At 42.7% G+C, this 19,206-nt stretch overlaps 1 protein-coding gene across 2 annotated transcripts; it reads right to left on the bottom strand.

Annotated features, from left to right (window-relative positions):
- Positions 1–4,963: 4,963 nt before the first annotated feature.
- On the bottom strand, positions 4,964–19,206 carry LOC146698745 (myocardin). Of its 2 annotated transcripts, none has more exons than XM_085471526.1 (16): positions 18,914–19,206; positions 17,792–17,965; positions 15,621–15,674; positions 13,640–13,695; positions 13,212–13,278; positions 12,326–12,451; positions 12,041–12,231; positions 11,721–11,861; positions 9,843–10,008; positions 9,570–9,735; positions 9,329–9,470; positions 8,579–9,184; positions 8,381–8,479; positions 8,084–8,221; positions 7,942–7,996; positions 4,964–7,852 (listed from the first exon to the last, which is right to left on the bottom strand). In XM_085471526.1, the coding sequence occupies exons 2-16, from the start codon at positions 17,844–17,846 to the stop codon at positions 7,434–7,436; spliced, it is 2,481 nt and encodes an 826-aa protein (XP_085327652.1). In that variant the 5' UTR covers positions 17,847–17,965; positions 18,914–19,206; the 3' UTR covers positions 4,964–7,433. The 2 variants fall into 2 exon arrangements, with proteins under 2 accessions (XP_085327652.1, XP_085327653.1); XM_085471527.1 differs by having other exon boundaries at positions 8,396–8,479.

Below are 19,206 nucleotides of genomic sequence, written 5' to 3'. Positions count from 1 at the left end.
AAAACACAGAAAATAAGAAGACTTGATTAACCAACTGTGCTTGAATGCTGCCTCAAATGTTACACCATCTATAGTCAGGCATTGCTTTCAGGCAAAAGAAACATGCCATTAACTAAATACTGCGTATTATAAATAGTGTTGGGATCATTACTCAGAAAAGTGATGTATTACTCATTGTTGCCGCAATGAATTACGTCATTTAATTACTCCCTGGAGAAAGTAATTAATTACACTATATTAGACTACTTGTGCTACTTGGCCACATGACCTGAGATGCTTTGTTACATAATAACCAGCTAACAGTGTAAGCATATCTCTATCCTAATAAACACTGCACAAAAAAAGGTCACAGCGATGATTCTGCTGGACAAACAGGTAGAAATGGAGGCCACAACGCTCCCACGCCTCAGTGCTTTTTCTTTCTTACCTGTTGAAGCTCAAGTTCTGGATGCTTGCCTCGGCTGTGGTCAATATTCAAACTCATTTACACTGGGTTCAGGTTTGCTAGCTGCTAGCCTTGTGTTAGCACGTTATCTTTGCGGTTGATTGCAGAGAGCCGATGTGTTAGCAGCAGTTGTATGTGGGTAAGGTGCAGTTTGCCCTTTACCGTCACCTTCTCGTCCTTTGGTGCAGGAAAACAGCAAGCAGGCATAATATTCGTATTTTTCAACAAGCACAGAAAAAGAGCAAGTTTGATTATTTAATTTTTTGCCTTTATTTATTGTTCTCCCGCACAGTGCAAATGATTGGAGAGTTAGATTAGTTACTGTAGTGTGATTAGTGAATTTAGCACTGCATTGCTGCTTTACAGAAGGCCTTACTTTGGAAGGACTTGTCCCTAATATAGTGAATCATTAAAATAACATCTGTTAAGAACTAAACACCCAGTGTGAGGGAATTCTGCAGCAACTGTGTGATGGTGTAATGTCAGTGTGGACCAAAATCTGGTAAATGTTTCCCATATTGTTGAATCAGTGGCACAAAGATAAAGATATTTTGGTGAAATAAAAAGGCACAGATATTGACATGTTGTGTTAAACCTGTAAACTGATGCATTAAACTCTATTTAACAAAGTACTCCTACTGTAGGTTGTTATACCAGATACTGCACATTATACAAGAAAGTTGTGGCACTCAAAGACTTTTAAAACCTTGAAATCTCTGGGAGAACTCTGCAAAAGCAATTTGGTTGGACTTTCAAGGAGAAGAAGCTTTTGAAAAGCTTATTTTGGAGCAAACTTTTTATGCATTTTTATCAGATTGAACTGGTTATTCTGTAAATGTAGTATTTTATGACCCTGTAAACACTGAAATGAGCCTCTTTTTTCTTTTTCTTTTTTTTAAACAGATGAACATATTTAAATCTACAAAAGCTTCTAAGTCTTAATACTAGTACAAACTACTATAATTAAAAATAGACTATCCCATAAACCTTCCAGCAATCTCGTAAGACTTTCAAGATAGGGAGATTTAGCAAAAAAGCCTCTGGTAAAGTAAATCCGTTGGGCATCTTTCTTCGCCTTTAGACAATAATTCTGATGGCAAAAGAGCCAAACGGGACAGGCAAAAAAAAAAAGCCTCTGGGTTACTTTTGTGTTGGTAAAGACGACATAAGCTGCACCGTGGAGTCACTTCATGAGGATAATGTGAAACTCTGCAGTGTCGAATGATGCAAATGAGGCACAAAGTCTTCAGATGTTTCTCATGTTCTTCATCTGATCCTGAGCACAGTTCTGCAAAACACACTGACTGTTTATGGAATTCAAGGTGTTGCAAGACTTCACTGTTTTTGTCTCTATGTTGAGGCAGAGCGCTGCAGTTTTCTGAGTCTTCATGAAGCCTCGGGGTGTTGGGACTGCAGTTGGGAACTTCAAACATTTTTAGGGTAACCGTAAAACCAGACAGTTCACACAAGAAAGGTGTAAATTTGGCAAAGCTTGCATTCCACAGGGGTTAGAGAGGCTCAACCCGGTCTGTCAAGAAACTCGGCTGGAGTTCCCAAGGCTCCCGCTATCGTGGCAAGGGTCAGTTTTAAGCATCGGTACATCAAAAACTGCCTTCCCAGCGTTGTTGTAACGGCACAGGGCTTAAAAATGGCACACCGGCTTAGCCTTGAAAGTGAGCCTCTTTTCTTCCTGCATCTTTTTTTAAACTAAAAAGAGGCACAACATCTGTGGTACAGAAAGACTGTTCCGTCAAGCCTTGTTTTGGTGCTAATTAGTCCAATTAGCCTTCCCCATCTCACACAGTTTTAAACAAAGACAAGCGGTAGCTCTGCTCGGCTTAACCAGCCCTGCAGTTTGATGTGTGGTAGTGCTGGAAAGCTGCAGAAGCCCCTGGTTACAGACACAGATGCAGGCTACTTTAAACAGTTTCGGGGCATCCTTCCTTCAGAGGATAACGCCGCATCCTGCCATGTCTTTTGAAATATCATATGCATGTCCCTTTAGCAGTATTTTAGCACAGAAACACGGTCGTATGCATTAGCAGTCAGGCAGCAGTGTGAAAGTAAAATTCCCACAGCCGTAATTTTATGATTAGCAATGCTGAAGGGCATGTTCCATATTGGTCGGCTGTACTGTGAGATAACAAATTTCATGAGGAGGTGTAAATGAACCAGTTAGATACAGTTCAACAGAGAACTACAAGGAAATTAGTTATTCTGAACACAAGAAGAACAATCATTCCTCAACAGCAGCCTGTTCGTAGAGGCAGTTTATCGTCACGAATCGACCCACATCTTCTCTCGGTCCTTCCTCTTTTATGAATAATACTAATTATACAATTGCAATTTAGACAAATATTGTAATTATGTGGCAAGATAGTGATATCTGGTCATCCCCTCCCTCAACCATTATGTGTACCTTCTAATGACAGAGAGAACAGCACAAGAGCACAACATCTGAATTTTTCAAATATTTCCTCCTCAGGGCAGAGCAGCAGTAATAATTCACTGGTTTTTGCAACAGAAAACAAGATTTCTGTAGTGGTTTCACCAAATTCCCGTGTTTTTTTTTTTTCATCCCATGAGGAAATTATACATTCAGATGTTTTTATTTTTGTTCATGCACTTGTAGAAGCAGTCTGAGAGAGAAAAAGAAAACATGCTTTACACCAGGCGGCTTAGATGAAGCTGTACATCAAAGCCTAAAACCAGGAATCTGTTTCTGTTCCTTTAGTTGGGTCAGCCTGTTTTAATTGTTGTAAATCATGTGTTTCAAAGCCACAATGTTTAGAGATTTAATGTAATCATACTGTTGAACCATGTCTTTAATTTGTTGAAAGGACTGCACCAATAAAATATGCATCCCGTCTGTTGCGTGCGCTGATCTAATGCGAGATCTTGCTGTCGTGCTTTTGGTTGTGTCAGACATCTAATCCATTTTCTCAACCAGTTCAGGGTCATGGTGAGAACAGGGTGGGGTCACAGAGAGACAGGCACACTCATACCTACGTCCAGTTTACAATCACCAGTTTCCCTACATGCATCTATTTGGAGAACCCTGAGAGATCATGTAAAGTCCAAATACATCCTGACCAGCCATCAGATTTAAACCCAGTAACCTTCTGAGACGTTCTAAAATTACTTGAGTTCATGTAGTGGTTTTTATTGAGGTATATACCATGCACACTACCTGCTGCAAACATACGCTGTGACCATTGTACAGAGCACTGTGCATCCTTTATCAGCTAATATGCATGTAAATATTAGGCTTACATTCACCAGAAATTTATTGGATGTATAAATTGGCAAGTTTAGATAGCCTATAAAGGTGATAACATATCAGTGTTATTTTATTTCTGCTACCTTGTGGCAGTTACTGTAGGTTAAGGGGATTTGTTTATGGCATCTACATGATGCCAGGGATTGGAAGAAGGACTTTATGTTGTTGCACAGCTTTAATAAGTCTCTTGTAACCACACAGCTCACTCAGTAAAAAGATTTGATTGATTTTACATCTCATGTATTGCTTTATCTGGTAGCATGCCCTCGTTCTGCCTTATATTGTATGCATGATTATGATTCGCTCAGTGATACACAGGCTAAAGTAGCTGCCCCCTGTCTTCTCTCACATGGTTTATAATAGCAGAGCAAAACTCTCAGAGGAGCACAACAGAAATCAAACCATAGCGACCCTCTGCCAGTGATCAAAGCCTACCCAGCCCCGACCCAGGAGACGAGAAATAAGGGGGTAAGGAAGTGAGAGGGAGAGATGGTGGGAGCGAGAGAATCCACACGTCTCGGCAAGAGCTACCTGCTTTACATATGAAACACACCTTTCTCCCTTTAATTTCCATGAAATCATGCAGGAAGCAGTTATTGCAAGGGAGGAACGAGGAGGAAGTGATGTGGAACGGCTAGAGGGGCCATTACAGCGAATCCCTCATTACACCCTGGTCACAGCTTTGGAGTATTACCCCTGTGAAAACACACTCTCACCCCTGGGTGGATAAGTCAAACAGAGAGTAGATTGTCTCGTCTTCTTTCTTCTCTTTGTGGCATGTCTGCGGTAGGGTTAAACTTATCAACATATGCAGCTTTAAAGAGCTGGGCCAAAGAAATTGTGTGTTGTATTCCTGTCTGTCTATGAATGAAGAGACTGATCCTCATTTTAATACTTTCGATATAATATCGCTGTCGTGCTGATCAGTAATCGGAGATCATACGTTATCACTTCTGCAGCTTTTCATTTGAAAGCATATTATTGTTCTTCAGGATTATAATACTGTGCCATTTTGAAGATTAACTATGGAACTATGTGGGTGTTAGTGAGGTTTCATGGATATTTAAGATGCATATTGGCACAAATGAATATTTAATTTACTTTGTGGTCATCAATATTTGATAAGACGTAATTTGGGACAGTGATCAGTAGTTCTTTCTTCATCCATTTGTTAATTCTCTCAGTGTGCTACATCACTTAACTTCCTGCCCAGGGATGAAAGAAAGAGGAGGCACATAGTAAATCTATTAAGACTTTAATTTTTGTAATGCTTTTAAATACATTGTGGAGAGAAACATTTGCACAAATAAGTTACAAATAGACGTACAAGCAAAAACATTTTGTTTTGTCTCACATTTTCAGAATAAGGTATTTATAGCAGCAACTAAACCACAGTTACCTGAAACACTCCAGTGCTTTCAGTCAACGTTTTTAACTCAGTTTAAAACAGAATTATTAAACTTTGGCTTAATTAAATTAGTCAACAGTCTCTGGGGTGTTTCAGGAAAGTCTGCACCAACGATCGGAAGTAAATAAGAAACAGGGAAAAGACTGTTGTCAGCCCTAAAGCGGAGGAAGTCACAGGAGGTAGCATCTTACTCTCCTGCCAATCTATTTTTTCGTTTCTTTTTTCTTTTTTTTTCTTTGCAGCAGGCAATGCTTATTGATCGCTATGATTATCATAGCCATCCATCCACATTTAGCTGCATTTTCATAGTCTCTTTGCTGAAAGCTGTACAAGAACTGCTTCAGCATAAAGCTGTTGCACTGAGCTGAAGGTTTGCCAATGCACAGATTATCTTATCCCAATAACTCACTGTGGCTGGCTTTATCACTACAATAAGAGGAAGACAAGCCACAACAACACATTGCCTACATAGAAACAACAAGACAAGAACGTACAGTAGTATGAAGTTAGACTTCGAGTTTCTGTGCCCTCTACATGAATCAAATTGCACTCACTGCTTCACTTTCATTGAAGGGAACAAATGCGTTTTTTAGATATAATGATAACATAAAAGAAGAACTCTGCGTCATTTATCAAATAATCGAAATGCTCTAGACAGGAATTAGACAATCAGAGCTCTCCAAAGTGATTGATGGGACATGCAGCCAATTAAGGGCCTAGAATAAATTTATGTAGATGGGATCGTGTATCTGAATTACATTCATCTGGTACAGCAGAGGTTAATGGCAGATAACCTCTGTCAGATTTTTTTTTCATTAATATCATTATGGTAAGTGGGGTTGAGAATGGACGTAACTCACTGAAAGTGTATTATGCAAACAAATAATGTACCCACTACTGCACGACCAGTAAATCGTGTAGAAGTTTGAGCTAAGATTACTGTCACCCGTAAGAAAATGTGCGTATTGGCTCCGACTGACAGGCTCACCTGGTCGCGTGATATGTTTCATCCCTAAAACACAGTATTTTGTGCTAACGCTACAATACATTTTCTCTTAATATTAATGGTCCATTTGTATATTGAAATATGCACCAAACATTTAATATTCTTAGCAATAAATTGGAGGAATTCATTTGCAGTAAGTGAACAGGTGTGGCCTTGGTGTTGGGTTATAAATTGTGCTAAATCTGGCTTTTGCTAGTAGCAGGATAATCACCGAGGAGCAGGCCAGACACTGTTGGGGGTTAATCAGGGAACAAAATGACCACCTGTTTTTGCAAAGTGATGAGGAAAGTCTCACTCGGCTGATTGGTGCATTTGTACGGGGACTATTTTTGGGGTGGCTTCCTGATTGCTCTCCTGGAGGATGGCGGCTTAAACAAGGTAATGTGGTTGTTCTGATGATTACACAGGATAACTACACTGGAGTTACTGCCCGCTGGCAGAGGGACCACAATTAAATGTCTGCTTTAGGAAGTGGACACTTACTGTAAATCCGCGGCCTCTCTTCTGTGTTCTTCACGTGTATCCTCTCACAGATCTGTCATGCCACACACAAGCAGGCACACTTAATCGCAAACAAACAAATAACTACAAGTGCTTTGGCTCGGATGCTGATAAATACACCTGGAAGCATTGTATGTGGACACATACAGCCAAGAGCAGCCATGTGTGCACTCGCACAGTCAGTCATATGGAAAGCGCACATATACACACACACACAGATCACACTTTCACACAAGCATGTACTCACACTTCCTGTGTGTGGCTTCTGCCAGCTTTCTCCCTCTGCATGCCGACTGTGTGTCTGGCATCGGGGTCAAGGTCTGGAGCCACACACAAGCTGTGCGCTCTGCCTGGCTTTTACACACTCTGAATGGGCTTTATGAATGGCTAGGACTCAATGACTGAGTCAACACCAGGGGCCATACTCAACCCAATCCGACAACGGGTTTTGGAGATAAGTCAGAAATGACATTCTCCCAGCACAGCCAGGAAGCATGTTTAAATTAATATGCCACCAGGTTTTCTTTTGTTTTGCACTGCAAACATTGTGCTGTGGAGTGTGTCAATCCACAGATGTGTGGCTTGTTTGCCATTTCTGGCTGAGCCCAAGTGCTTTTAAAAAACACTACGAGTGTGCATAGGGTGAAAGTGTGCGCATGTGTTTGTGTTCTCATTGTCCCGTCAAAGCTGCTGGATCCGATCGCTGCAATGGATCCAGCTCTCGACATTGCGTGGAGCTGGTGACTTTTACAGCTGAACTGACAAATAACGAGCGATCACCCCTCGCAAGTCCTCACCACTGCTCTATCATCAGGTCCAGCACTCGATTGACATTTAGATCTGAATCCAGGCTCAAGTCTGGCTCGACAAAGGGGGCTGCTGGGGGGGTCAGAGGGCGGAGGCCGGACGACAGCGTTTCAAGCCAGTCAGCAGCGTCGAACGGTGTTGGAGCCCGTCGTTTCCGGGACCTCCTGGTGGATGGCAATGGGGAGGTACAGATGGGCGGTGGAGGAGGAAGTGGGACTACCTGGCTCGGGTTTATTACAGCAGGGGATGGAGGAAGCTCCAACAAGAGAGAGGAGCAAAGAGGTGAAAGCAGGGAGTTGTCGTCCTTGTGGTGCTGCTGGGAAGCCTGGGACTGATCATTTTGAAGAGGAGAAGGAGAACGGGCTGAGTGGGCAGGAGATTTATGGTCAGACACATTGACGGAGTCTGAAAGAGAGCCAGTACAAGGAATTAGACGATGAAAGCAATCCGAGTGTTAGTGAAAAGGAATTCTTTATTAATTGTGTGAGACTGACCGACAGAAGCAATAGGCTCATCTAGAATGTCATCAATGGACTGCCGAGGGTCCATCTGTTAGCCAAAGAAAAGGAGAAATACTTCATTTTACAGAACAAAAGATACTCCTTGTGATCTCCTGTTCATCCAAAGACTCCTGACCTGTGCTTTCTGGATAGCCTCCTGTAGCTCTTCCTCCAAGCTGCGAACAGAGGGTAAGGTCTGAATAGGACTTGCTGTAATCTGCACTGGCAGTTCAAAGTCATTGCCAATTGCATCACAGGGCTGGCAGCAAAACACCTGATTAGAAAGAAGAGATAAATTGTTTGACAGGTGGCGTATGCGCATGTTTGCATGTTTGAGAAATGCTCCTAGATGGAAGGCTGTTTAGTGTGCCACTGTGCAGAATAATTTATACCCATTTATCCAGGACATGTGTGCTCTGTTTTGTATGTTTACCCGTGTAAACAACACCTCTGCGTGTGCATCTGTTTCTTGCTTCCCTCTAGAGCATCCCAGGTCCTGTTGCAGGAACGGATGGAGGGATCCTCCACAAGACTAGTGGAAAAAGATTTTTATAAAGCAGTCACATCATTAAATGATCATTTCTCGTATCAACATCTGTCACACCAGAAATCTGAGTCTGTCTGTCCTCACCTCATTGCCGGAACATGTGGAGCGGTCTCTTGGCCTGCTCCTCATTCTCTCCCTCATCTCCAGCTCCACACTCAGCTCCTGCTGCTGTTGCTGCTGCCGCTGCTGCTCCTTCTCAGTTCTCCAGGGAGTCCCACACTGTAGGGGTGAGGAGGATGACATGGGAAGACTGGGACTTGGAGTTCCCGAGGCAGTGCTGGCAGGAGCTAAGAAGACCGTGTTGGTGAGACTGCACGGTTCCCCCGCCAAACTGACTGATGCAGCATTTGTGAAACCGTTTGGGACAGTGTTTAGAATTCCATTTGGAACTCTATTTGGAGCGCTGCTGAGAATCCCATTAGGAATTGCCCTATCCTGGATGTAAAGCTGCTGGTTCGGGCTGCTGCTGGGCGAGTCTAGCCCAGAGCTGGAGCTGGAGCCAGGGCTCTGGCTGGATGGCAATGAGGGGCAGGGGGTGAGTGGCTCCGGGCTGGTACCCAGCTGACAGAGGGGAGCCGGGGTGAGGCAAGCACTGGGAAGCTGGAAAGGACGAAGTCGCTGCAATAGGGCAGGCTTTGTGCCGGAGACAGGAAGGCCGCGCTTACGCAGCTGCTGCCGTAACTCTGACACCTGAGGAAGAAGAAATGGAGGCAATTATTGGACTATTGGAAAGATACTAGTGTAGGTACTTGGTTTCCTTTAATTGTGGATCATTTCTCAAACATTTTAAGCCATTTTAGCGTCTCTGTTCTCTGATAAACATGATTTTCTTACTGTTAAATCAACCAGATTAGCAGGGAGAAGCTCAGGCTTTGATGGAGGGTTTGTGTCCGTAGGGGTGTGATTGGTTGTAGCAGGAACAGGTTGGGGATTCTGTGGTATGGCTCCCGAAGACTTCAGATCACCAGATTCCCCACTAAAAGAACGACAGGAGCATGAACTCAAGTAAAGATCAGCTAAGTAGGATCATAATAAAATACCCAACACTGTGTCACCCACTAATCTGTTTGTGTACCTGGGTACAACAGTGATCTGTTCTTGTGGTTGTTGCTGCTGCTGCTGCTGCTGCTGGTTCTGGAGGATTTGAAGCTGAAGGAAGACCTGCTGCTGTTTCAGAAGATCAGAATAGGCTGGGTCTAAAGACTGGGTAGGGTTAGGGCTCTTCTGTTTGGCTCCCACCCCTGAAAATACGTAAATATTCTGGCTAAACTCAATCACTTTATCACCTGAGCAAACCTTGATCTGATGAATGAGTGTTGCTGTTTAAGTAAACCAATTATATTGGTACCTCCGGTCCCAGCCCCTCCTCTCTGGTCTGGAGGAATGTACTGATGATATTTGAGTTTCCTCATTTTGGGCTTGGTGTCCCGCGGTTTCCGTGGACGGGGGAGATGGGTGAAGTTAAGGGAGTGAGGCAGAGTTGAGGTGCAGGGGTTGTTGGGAGGCCGAGCTGTCTATAAAGACGCATTTAGAAAACTTGTGAGTTATTTCAAGAACACTTTAAACCATATAAGAGTAAAAAAAAAAAAAACAAATGAGTCATTTGACATATGACATCATTAGCTGCACGCTACAATCCAATCCAACTTTATTTATATAGCACTTTTAAAAACAACAAAGTTAACCAAAGTGCTTTCCAATAATAAAACAGAGATAGCAGTTAAGAAAAGCTACATGAAATGCATAAATGCCTCACAAATCCCCCAGATGACAGCATGCGCAGGCTCCGACATATAACCAAGCTGCTCATATGTGAATGCGTTAACCTCTGGGGCAAACACTGAGGTCCTCCAGAAGTGCAAATTGACATTAATGAATGCAGAGCAGTTTACAGCAGAGGATTGTTTCACAGGAGTGACCATCCTGTTAGGTGAAAGACCTCTACATTTGTCTTTTATCTCTCACGTTGTACACCTGCTGTGAGTACAACTACAGCAAGCACATACACACAGGCGTAAGACGTAAACACTGTTTCCTGGATGAAAATTTTACATACACAGAAAATAATCAACTCACCAAATAGCACCCACGTAGGATTTTTGTTAGCTCTATGTAGCAAAATGCACATTTTTACACTTATCTTTTCAGAGCATGCAGAAGGTAAGTGTTTTTTACACTTATGTATCATTGTTAGAAATTTTGAAAGTGGTAAAAACTAAAGAACACAAAAGAGAAACAATATAACCAGAGAGTATTACATGAAAAGTAGCAATATTAGCGACATGATCCAGGTTATTCAATTATGAAATTGGTCTGAGGTCAAAGTCCATGATTTAGACTTTTAGGGTCAAAGCGTAGAGAAGGGTTAATGTTTTAACAATGATGCAGTTTATGTCTCCCCCTCTCTGTGGATGTTTTATTACATCCATTCCCACATACAGTAAAGATCTGTGGTATATATGACAGCTAGAAGTGTACCAGCAAGGGTGAAAGTTTACAAGATGCTCGTGAGACCAGCTGTTACATGTGAGGCGTAGCCAGAGGCGGGTGAATTAAAAGTGCTGAGATTTGCATTTGGAGTGACAAAGATGGACAGGATTTTAAAAAGTGAGTACATCAGAGGGACAGCTTAGTTTGAATGGTTCAAGGACAAAGCAAGAGAGGTGAGATTAAGTTGGTCTGGACACTTTCAGAGGGGAGATACTGGGTACACCGTCGGAGGAATATTGGGAAAGCTGGAGGAGCTGGGTTAGTAGGAGAAAGGTGGAGGCAGAGAGGTTTATGGATGAGAGAGGACACGCAGGTGGTTGGCGTGACAGAAGGAGATGCAGACAAAGATGCAGAAGATTGGAAGAAATGGAAACAGATGATCTGCTGTGAATGAGAGCAACCGAAAACAGAACATAGAAGAAAAAAGGAAAGCGTCCATGACAGCTGCTCAGCATGTGTCCTTTATGGAGTACAAACTGTTGGAGATGCATGAATTGCATAAGGTTTAGAGTATTTTTAAAATGAGCTTTTTTCTCATGCTATGTCATGCATTTTGTTTTGTGGCTTGTGATAATTTAAGAATTTAAGACAGCAACTCGGAAGTTCAGAAATGTGACTTTTCCACAAACCGTCCTTTTTCAGCGCCAAGATGTGCACGGCTTTTCGTCTTTTGTTTTCATGTAGCTTAAAGCAGCGGGGTTTGTATGTGGAGGAGCATGCATTAACCCCAGCTTACCTTTGGCAGCAGGGGTGTGGTCTGAGAGGTCAGATACATCCCAGTCGGCCTCCCAGTCGTTGCCATGGAGTTTGAGTCACTCAGCTTTACGCTCATAGGTTGTCTGATGCCCTCGGTTCCCGGGAGCACTGCCAAACCAGACTGAAGGCAGAGTATCAGATTATTAGAGCTGACATATGAAGCTATTTATAAACTCAACAGCTACTGAATATATGCTTTAATATGTTTGTCCATGGTTATAACTGAGAGCTCATATTAGACATTTTTTCCAAAATATGTGTGTTTTTATTAAAACTATATACTTAGTGCCATTCCTTCACCTGAGCATGACAGGGACCGTGGTTAAGGGTCGGGACCAGAGCCGAGCAGTCGCTCAGTAATTGGTCACCTGAGAGCCTCGGCAATGAAGAAAAAGCTGGTGATTGGTGAGTGCTGTGCTGCTCCGTGGGTGAGGATGAGGAGGAGATGTCATCTTCGAAGACATCAGCAGTCAGAGGGAAGGAGGCAGGACCTGAGGAAATGAAAAGCAAATGGAAGTAAGGTCAAAAGACAAGGCTGGGGGGGGGGAAGTGTGTGGTGGTTCATGCAGATGCGCGTTGACTCACCGTTCTCCGGAGGCGGCGTGCGTTCGAGCTGCTGCTCCACAGGTCCAGGCGGGCGCTGGATCCTCTCAGTGAGGTCCTGCGCCTGGCGAGCTTTCTTCTGCCTGTGGGCCCCACACGCAGTCCGCTCTACGGGTGGGAGAAAGTGGGAGGGATGGTGCAGATAAATGAGGAGAACGGGACAGATGGGAGATCAGTGGAAAGAGGCAAGATAGGAGAAAGAGAAGCAACAGGATTTCAGAACATATGCAACGTGAGCGTGCGCAACAGCTTTGCCACAGGCGATCAGTCCCGATTCAAAGCAGCAGAGGCATCAAAAACAAGTAAACACGCCTGCCCATGGGGAAATGTATTCCCTTGGAAATGAAGGCAACACACACACGCACGCAATCACACATTTTTAAAATGTCACAGAAGGACTATTAAGGAAATTATACATTTTGAAAAGCCAGATGCTATAATCATAGTGTTTTAAAATTAAAAGGCAGATTAGAGGAGAAGGAGGTGAGTGGCATGATGAGAGAGGGAGATCTCAGTAATAGCCGAAAATGATGACTCTGATTCCTGGATTGACAGGTTTATCACGTGCTGTCAATCCCTGATATGTCCTGCCGGCTGCATGTGGAGCAGCGTTAAAGTGTGCTACAAGGTCACATTTCAGTCTCGCTGACAGCTGATGAAACACAAAGCCCTTTGTGAGATTTACACACTTCACATCTTTGCACTACTACTACTACTGTACGACGGGGAGCGGAGAACAGCACAGATATGATATAACGCAGACCGAGAGAAATGGACAGGAGGGGAAGTGTGTTACAGTGAGCTACGCTGGGAGCATACAGAGCAAAGCAAGGAGGAGACAGCAACGTTACTGTGGGCATGGTATCACCTTGTGCAGTTTCAGTATTCAGACCACCAGGAGGCAACTTCTGAGTGGCACCGTCATCAGTTAGACGCTGCATCAGGAAACAGAGGGTCAAACCAACAGCCAAGGCCCAGAGGAAAGTTGAATAAAACTTTATTGTCAGTGCAGCCTAATGACATATTATTACACCAGGATTATTGCAAGGTTTTGGGAGACTTTCTATTGAAACTAGTGCAAATTAGTTTTCTTTAGTTGAGAAGAGACTTAATCATGAATTATATTTCTTATGAACTCACAGCAGTAACCTGACATTTGGACTCTTACTAATATAATCACCAACCAAGATTCATAAAGATATTTAGAGGGTTCAAATGTGTTGGATGCTTCAAAATCAGTTTGGTGTGAAGTGTGAGAAATTAATTTTTTATAAAAAGAGACAGTATTCAACTCACCAGAGCTTCACTCTGGTCTTTCTCAGCTTTTTGAGGCGGGCACGTGGATTTCAGCCCTGTTCCAATCAGACAGACATGCAGTTAAAGATGAAATGTGGAAAAGCAGAGTTTAAAAAAAAAAGATAATTTGTTTTTCTTAATCCAAACTCTCATATTAGACTATTTCAGAGAACAGTAGCCTAGAAGAATAGAAACTCAGGTGATGGGGTGCATCAACAAAGCAGCGTCAGCTTTCAAATGATCCTTCCAAGTTACAGCATGAAGCATCTCAGACACTCTTTTGTGTTGGCAGGCATCAAAAACGGAGTAACCTGCAGCCAGGAGGGAAGTGAAGCAAGGTGCCTGCCTGTCGGATGGGGATTGTTTTTGTCTGCTTTTTAATACATTTCTGCACTCGGCACTTTGAATTCTGTGCATGACACAATTTATTTATGCTCACATCTTCAGATAATGATTGTTGATTGTTCCAGCTTTATATATTTATCCTCATGTCTTCAGCGTGTGAACTTTTCCCCTTTCTAATAAAGTGCATATCTACTGACAGCAATAGACTTTTTAAAGTAAAAATAAAAATGTGCTTTTACATATGGAGTAATATCTACATTCACCAGCTACTTTTTAGGTACACATACTCAGCTGCATGCTAATGCAAATATTTAATGATCTAATGGCATGGCAGCAACTAAATGCGTATGAGCTTCCTTTGTAAGTTCAAACTGACCATCAGAATGAGGAAGTCTGTGATGAGCTGGTGTGAGTCTTTCAGAAACTGCTGATCTGCTGGGATTTTACTGCACAACCATCTCTATAGTTTACAGATACTGGTCTGAAAAGCAGAAACTATCCTGTGAGTGGCAGTTCTCTGGGTCTCAATTTCTGCTGCCACATTCAGATGATAGGATCAGAATTTGGCATAAACAACATGAAAGTATGGATCCATCCTGACACGTCTCAGTGGTTCAGACTGCTGGTGGTCGTGTAATGGTGTGGAGGATGTTTTCTTGGCCCACTTTTGAGCTAAATAGCAACAGAGCATTGTTTAAATCCCACAGACTACCTGAGTATTGTTGCTGACCATTTCAACCCAGTACTAGCAAGGTGTATTTAGTAAAGTAGCTAGTATATTTTATTTTTATTTTGTTTATGGTATAAAAAATACTTTTTTTCTTATTTTATCCATTTTTTGGGTAATGCTGGGATTATTCATCTAAAATACAACAATATTAAAAGTAAGGTAGCAAAAAACTACCCTTTCAATATATTGTAATTTAAAAGGTCTGAGTGGGAACTAAATGCTCACACGTCCTTTTAACTGTGTTTTCAGGCTTTAGAAAACCAAACCCATTCATCTGATTAATTGCTTATCCAAGGGGAGGGCTCGAGCCTAGCCTAACCATAATGAGGTGAAAGGCAGGTTACAGCCAGGTCAGGTCACCAGTTTGTCTAAAGGCTAAGAAATACCTAAAATATATATATATGTGTGTGTGTTGATTTATTTATTTTGTTTTGTTGTTGTTTTTTAGACAAATCAGGCGAGTAGTATAAAGAAAATCTGTGAAACCAAGATCTGGTAAAACAAACGGTTAAACTGAGGACTTTAACCTAAGAGGGTGGGTTTCATATCCTATGTGAAGTCAATGTTTACTTGTTTACTTATTTACTTATTCACGTTTCTAGATTTCTGATTACTGCAGATCAAACCTAGAGCCTTATTGAGTTTTGTAGATTCATGTACAAAAAAAGTTTTTTTTTAATATATAAATAAATAAATTCAGCATTAATCCAACCATTTTGCTGTTACAAAAAACGAAAAGGTCAGTATAGTAAAATCTAAAAAGAAAAAAATTTTAAAAACTGGGCAAATCAATGAGCAATCGCCTTCCACTGAAAAGAAGTGACTTGAAGATCATTAATGTGAAATGCACCCTGCAGTCATAGTGTAATGGATCAATCACAATGTTAATGATACACGTAGACTAACCTGAGTCTGCATTGATTTCACTCAGCCTTCGGTTCTGAATCCTCAGCTGCAGGACTGAAAGACAAGATTGAGCTGTGTTACCAAGAAAATGATTAAGTATTACACTGATGGAACAGTACATTAGTTTCATTTCATTGAAGGCAAAATTGGAATAAGAATAAGAAATCAGACTGACGTAGGAAGCTCGGAGTTAAGCAATGCTAGACAGCACGCTCACTGTTAAATGATATGGCCTTCAAACTCATGTTACCCCATGACTTTGCAGTGCTTGTAGATTATATATCTCCTTGAATGCTGGCACGCACATATTAACATACACACACAAACAGGTGAAGCACGGAAGGGCTGTGCCCGTGACACAAAGTCCCCACCCCCCACCTCGCATGATACATTTCAGCAAGCATTGAGACCTGAGAGACCTGACAAGGGGAGGGTAGGAGAGGACTGCTCGAGGGGGGGGTGGAGGGCAATAACTATTTATCTCTCAGTATGTCTATTTCTGTTGGTCCCATCCCCCCCTTCAGCTGTCCCGTTCTCTCCACAAGCCTCTCATGCATGCCCTCCCCCTCACATCACTCTCATATGTGCTGCTAACTATACTCTTCCTGCTCTTTCCTGCCTTTCTAACTCTAAAATTTAAAAGGTTTCAAGATCTGTATTTAAAGCAGCCTTACGTATCAGTCCCCTGGGTTTAAAACAGGATAGGGAAGCAGTGTTAAGGTAGTTTAACTGTTCCTGAAGGGCCAAATAAATATAATATAATACATTTTCCCTTTTTGCACCAAAAAGTCAGTAATTGTCTTAAAATCTTTAAAAATTTCTGCAGGGACGCTCCAGATGAAGAGCCGACAGCTTTAAAGCTGTGAAAAACAAAGACAAAGAGTTATCAGATGCTTTGTTTCAAGTGGCTACAAGCTATAAATAATCGCTGTTATTCTATTCAGTTGGATGTCATCATCTAATACGTGCACGTCCAAGTTCGAATTAAGTGCAATCATAATGCTAGCTGACAAAGGGATCAACAAGTTGGATATAGTGGTAGATAAAATATATTCCTCCAGCTCAGCTATGTGCATATACGCTTTCTGACAGAGCAGCTGCTTATAGAATCACGTTTTCCAGCAGGTGTTTGCACACCTAGGGGACTGTCTGTGTCATTTTCTCGCCGTTCTATTTTGCCAGCCGTTTACGACAGCTGCGTGGGAACTCAGCAGCAGCCGCTGCAACTTGTTGGGGAAACTAGCATCGTGTAGCTTGGGAAGGGTTGCCTAATGCTGTTTGTCACAGACTGCTGGCTGCCTCCTGAACGGTTCACTGTTAGGTTATTATCACACCTATCACTGACAATGATATTTACATTTTGGTAGGAATGCATGAAGACATCATTCTCCTTTAAACTCGCGCCATTTGTGCCTATTTTATGTTTGGGATTTCTGCTTTTGTGCAAACCCTTAATGGCTGATTTGATGTGGACGAGAGTCAGACAAAAGGTTTGGTACACCTCTTCCTACTTTAGCAATATTAGAACCAACATCTGAGGATAATTGTGGGGTCGTTTGCTTTTGCTGCTTTACAGTTGTCATTCAGATCTGATCAAACCACACTCACCATCAAGGTGAAGCAGCTTAGCTGAGCTTTTCACTGTTACATTTTTAACATAATAATAATTATAATAATAATTGTAACTCGGGGGGGGGGGGGGGGGGGGGGGTTATAGGTGAGGTCTGATTGTTTGTCATTTGGACATGAATTATTAATAAGACATAGATTTTAAATCTGGTTTGCAGAACCTTCAAATAATGAGGACTTTTCTGGTAAAGACCCACAGTCAGTTTTTTTTCCATAAGCACAACAAACCAGCCCGTTTCCTGATTGAAGTGTCAGACAGTAACGTTCAGAGATCTTTATCCTCGGGGTCAGCGGATTTACTTCTGTTCAAGACATCTCCATATGTCTGTCTGTAGGGAGCGATCACTAAATCCATTCGCCATGATCAATAACCTTCACTGGATTGATCACATGATCAACAGTGTGACTGACTTGCCAATAATCTTCGCAGACATTTCAACTCAAAATATTGATGATCATGCATGTGCGCCTGAGATGAAAAGCCATTGTTGTGGGAAAACGAGTCCTTCTCTCCTTTAATTGGCATGAGCTCAAATCCTCACCTGAGCGGAACTTGTTCCGGATGAGAAGCGACCTCTCGGAGGCCAGCAGTGTCATGGTGGAAGGGGGGGGGGGGAGACGATGGGGGCACGAGAGAGGAAGTGGAGCAGAGAGAAAGAGGAAATTCCTGGCGTCACCCTACCAGGAGGAATGGACTCCTCTCCTTCTGTCTCTCACTGTTGGGAATGCAGAAGAGTGGAGGAAGCAGAGGAGAGAGGCAGACAGCTGCTTGTTAATCCACTGATAGACACAAACCAATATTGATAGAGGCACACAAAGCATAGCGAAGATACATTGAGGAGGAAATAGAGACGAAAAGCTTCTCAGACCTACAGGCAGACTGAACTGTATGGTTAGCCGCTCTGGCAACAGCAGGCCTCCCTATAGACAGCCTGTCAATCACACAGAGAGTCACAAGGCCCACCCACAGAGACAGAACTAACGACACAGAGAATTAAACAGATGGGAGGCTTTTAGAGAGAGACAGGGCAAGGAGCCAGACGAGGAAGACTAGGAGAAAAAGTCGAGTTCACGTGAGTGAGGGAGACAGAAACCCCAGCAGATACTTGGACGTCAGGGCTGGAGGACACTGATTGCGACGGACAAACACGAACTCGCAACACCTACAGCATGGCGCCGGGGACGGCAGGCCAAAAATGTGCCTTCCACTAAAAGGAAGATGAGCTGACTCTGAAATAGAGAGAGAGCTGGGAATCTACATGAGCTGCATTAGTGCACATACACACACAACCTATTAACAATATTGATTTGAACTGGCCAGCCACAAAACACCCAAAGGAAGCCTGTTTGAAGGGACTCTACAAACACACACACAAACAAAACCACACACACACACACACACTCTGGAATAGCTGAGGTTATGCATACTAAATCACCGCAGAGCTCTTCCTATTCCCAATCCGATAAATGCACACACTTCACTTATTTACAGCCTAAAGAGTCCAAAAGAAGGCCTCTCGTTCATTAATGCAATCAAATAACAAGCAATTGATTGAGATTTCACGTCTGGCACAGGCATTGTTTCACAGCAGGGTGCTGAGTCACAAGAAGGAACTAAAAAACACAGAGAGAATAAAAGCAAGAGAATGAAAGAGAATACTTACAGGAAAAGAGAGAATTGAGTCCCTCGGGGGAAATTGGAGTGGATTTAAGATTAAATTGAGAGAGGTGCGAGATGGAGGAAGAGAGGGAAAGAGAGAACTTCGTAGTGCGTTTAATGACGATTTCTTTCTTTCATGTTCTTTTCATATCCTTAGTTTTTGGGGGTTTTTTTCCTGAAGGTGAAACGCAAGGAGGGAAAGGATCTGCGGTTCCTTCGTCCTCCTTCCGATAGAAGTTCACCGTCTCTACCTCTGCCTCGCTCTCTCTGCCCCTCTCCCCCCCCGTCTGCCCCAAA

This window comes from Copadichromis virginalis, linkage group LG11, assembly GCF_057382275.1.
Source record: "Copadichromis virginalis isolate Kocher_CV1m ecotype Utaka linkage group LG11, C_Virginalis_male_GT1.1, whole genome shotgun sequence".
NCBI classification, from domain to species: Eukaryota; Metazoa; Chordata; class Actinopteri; order Cichliformes; family Cichlidae; genus Copadichromis; species Copadichromis virginalis.
This window is presented reverse-complemented; position numbering and strand designations above follow the sequence as displayed.

Excerpts from the sequence above, each read along its gene's own strand:
- LOC146698745 (XM_085471526.1), bottom strand. The coding sequence starts at position 17,846 with ATGACACTGCTGGCCTCCGAGAGGTCGCTTCTCATCCGGAACAAGTTC. Across the intron at positions 12,452-13,211 it reads GAATACTGAAACTGCACAAG|AGCGGACTGCGTGTGGGGCC; the intron begins GTGATACCATGC and ends TCCCACCCGTAG. Across the intron at positions 7,997-8,083 it reads AGGCTATCCAGAAAGCACAG|ATGGACCCTCGGCAGTCCAT; the intron begins GTCAGGAGTCTT and ends TTTGGCTAACAG.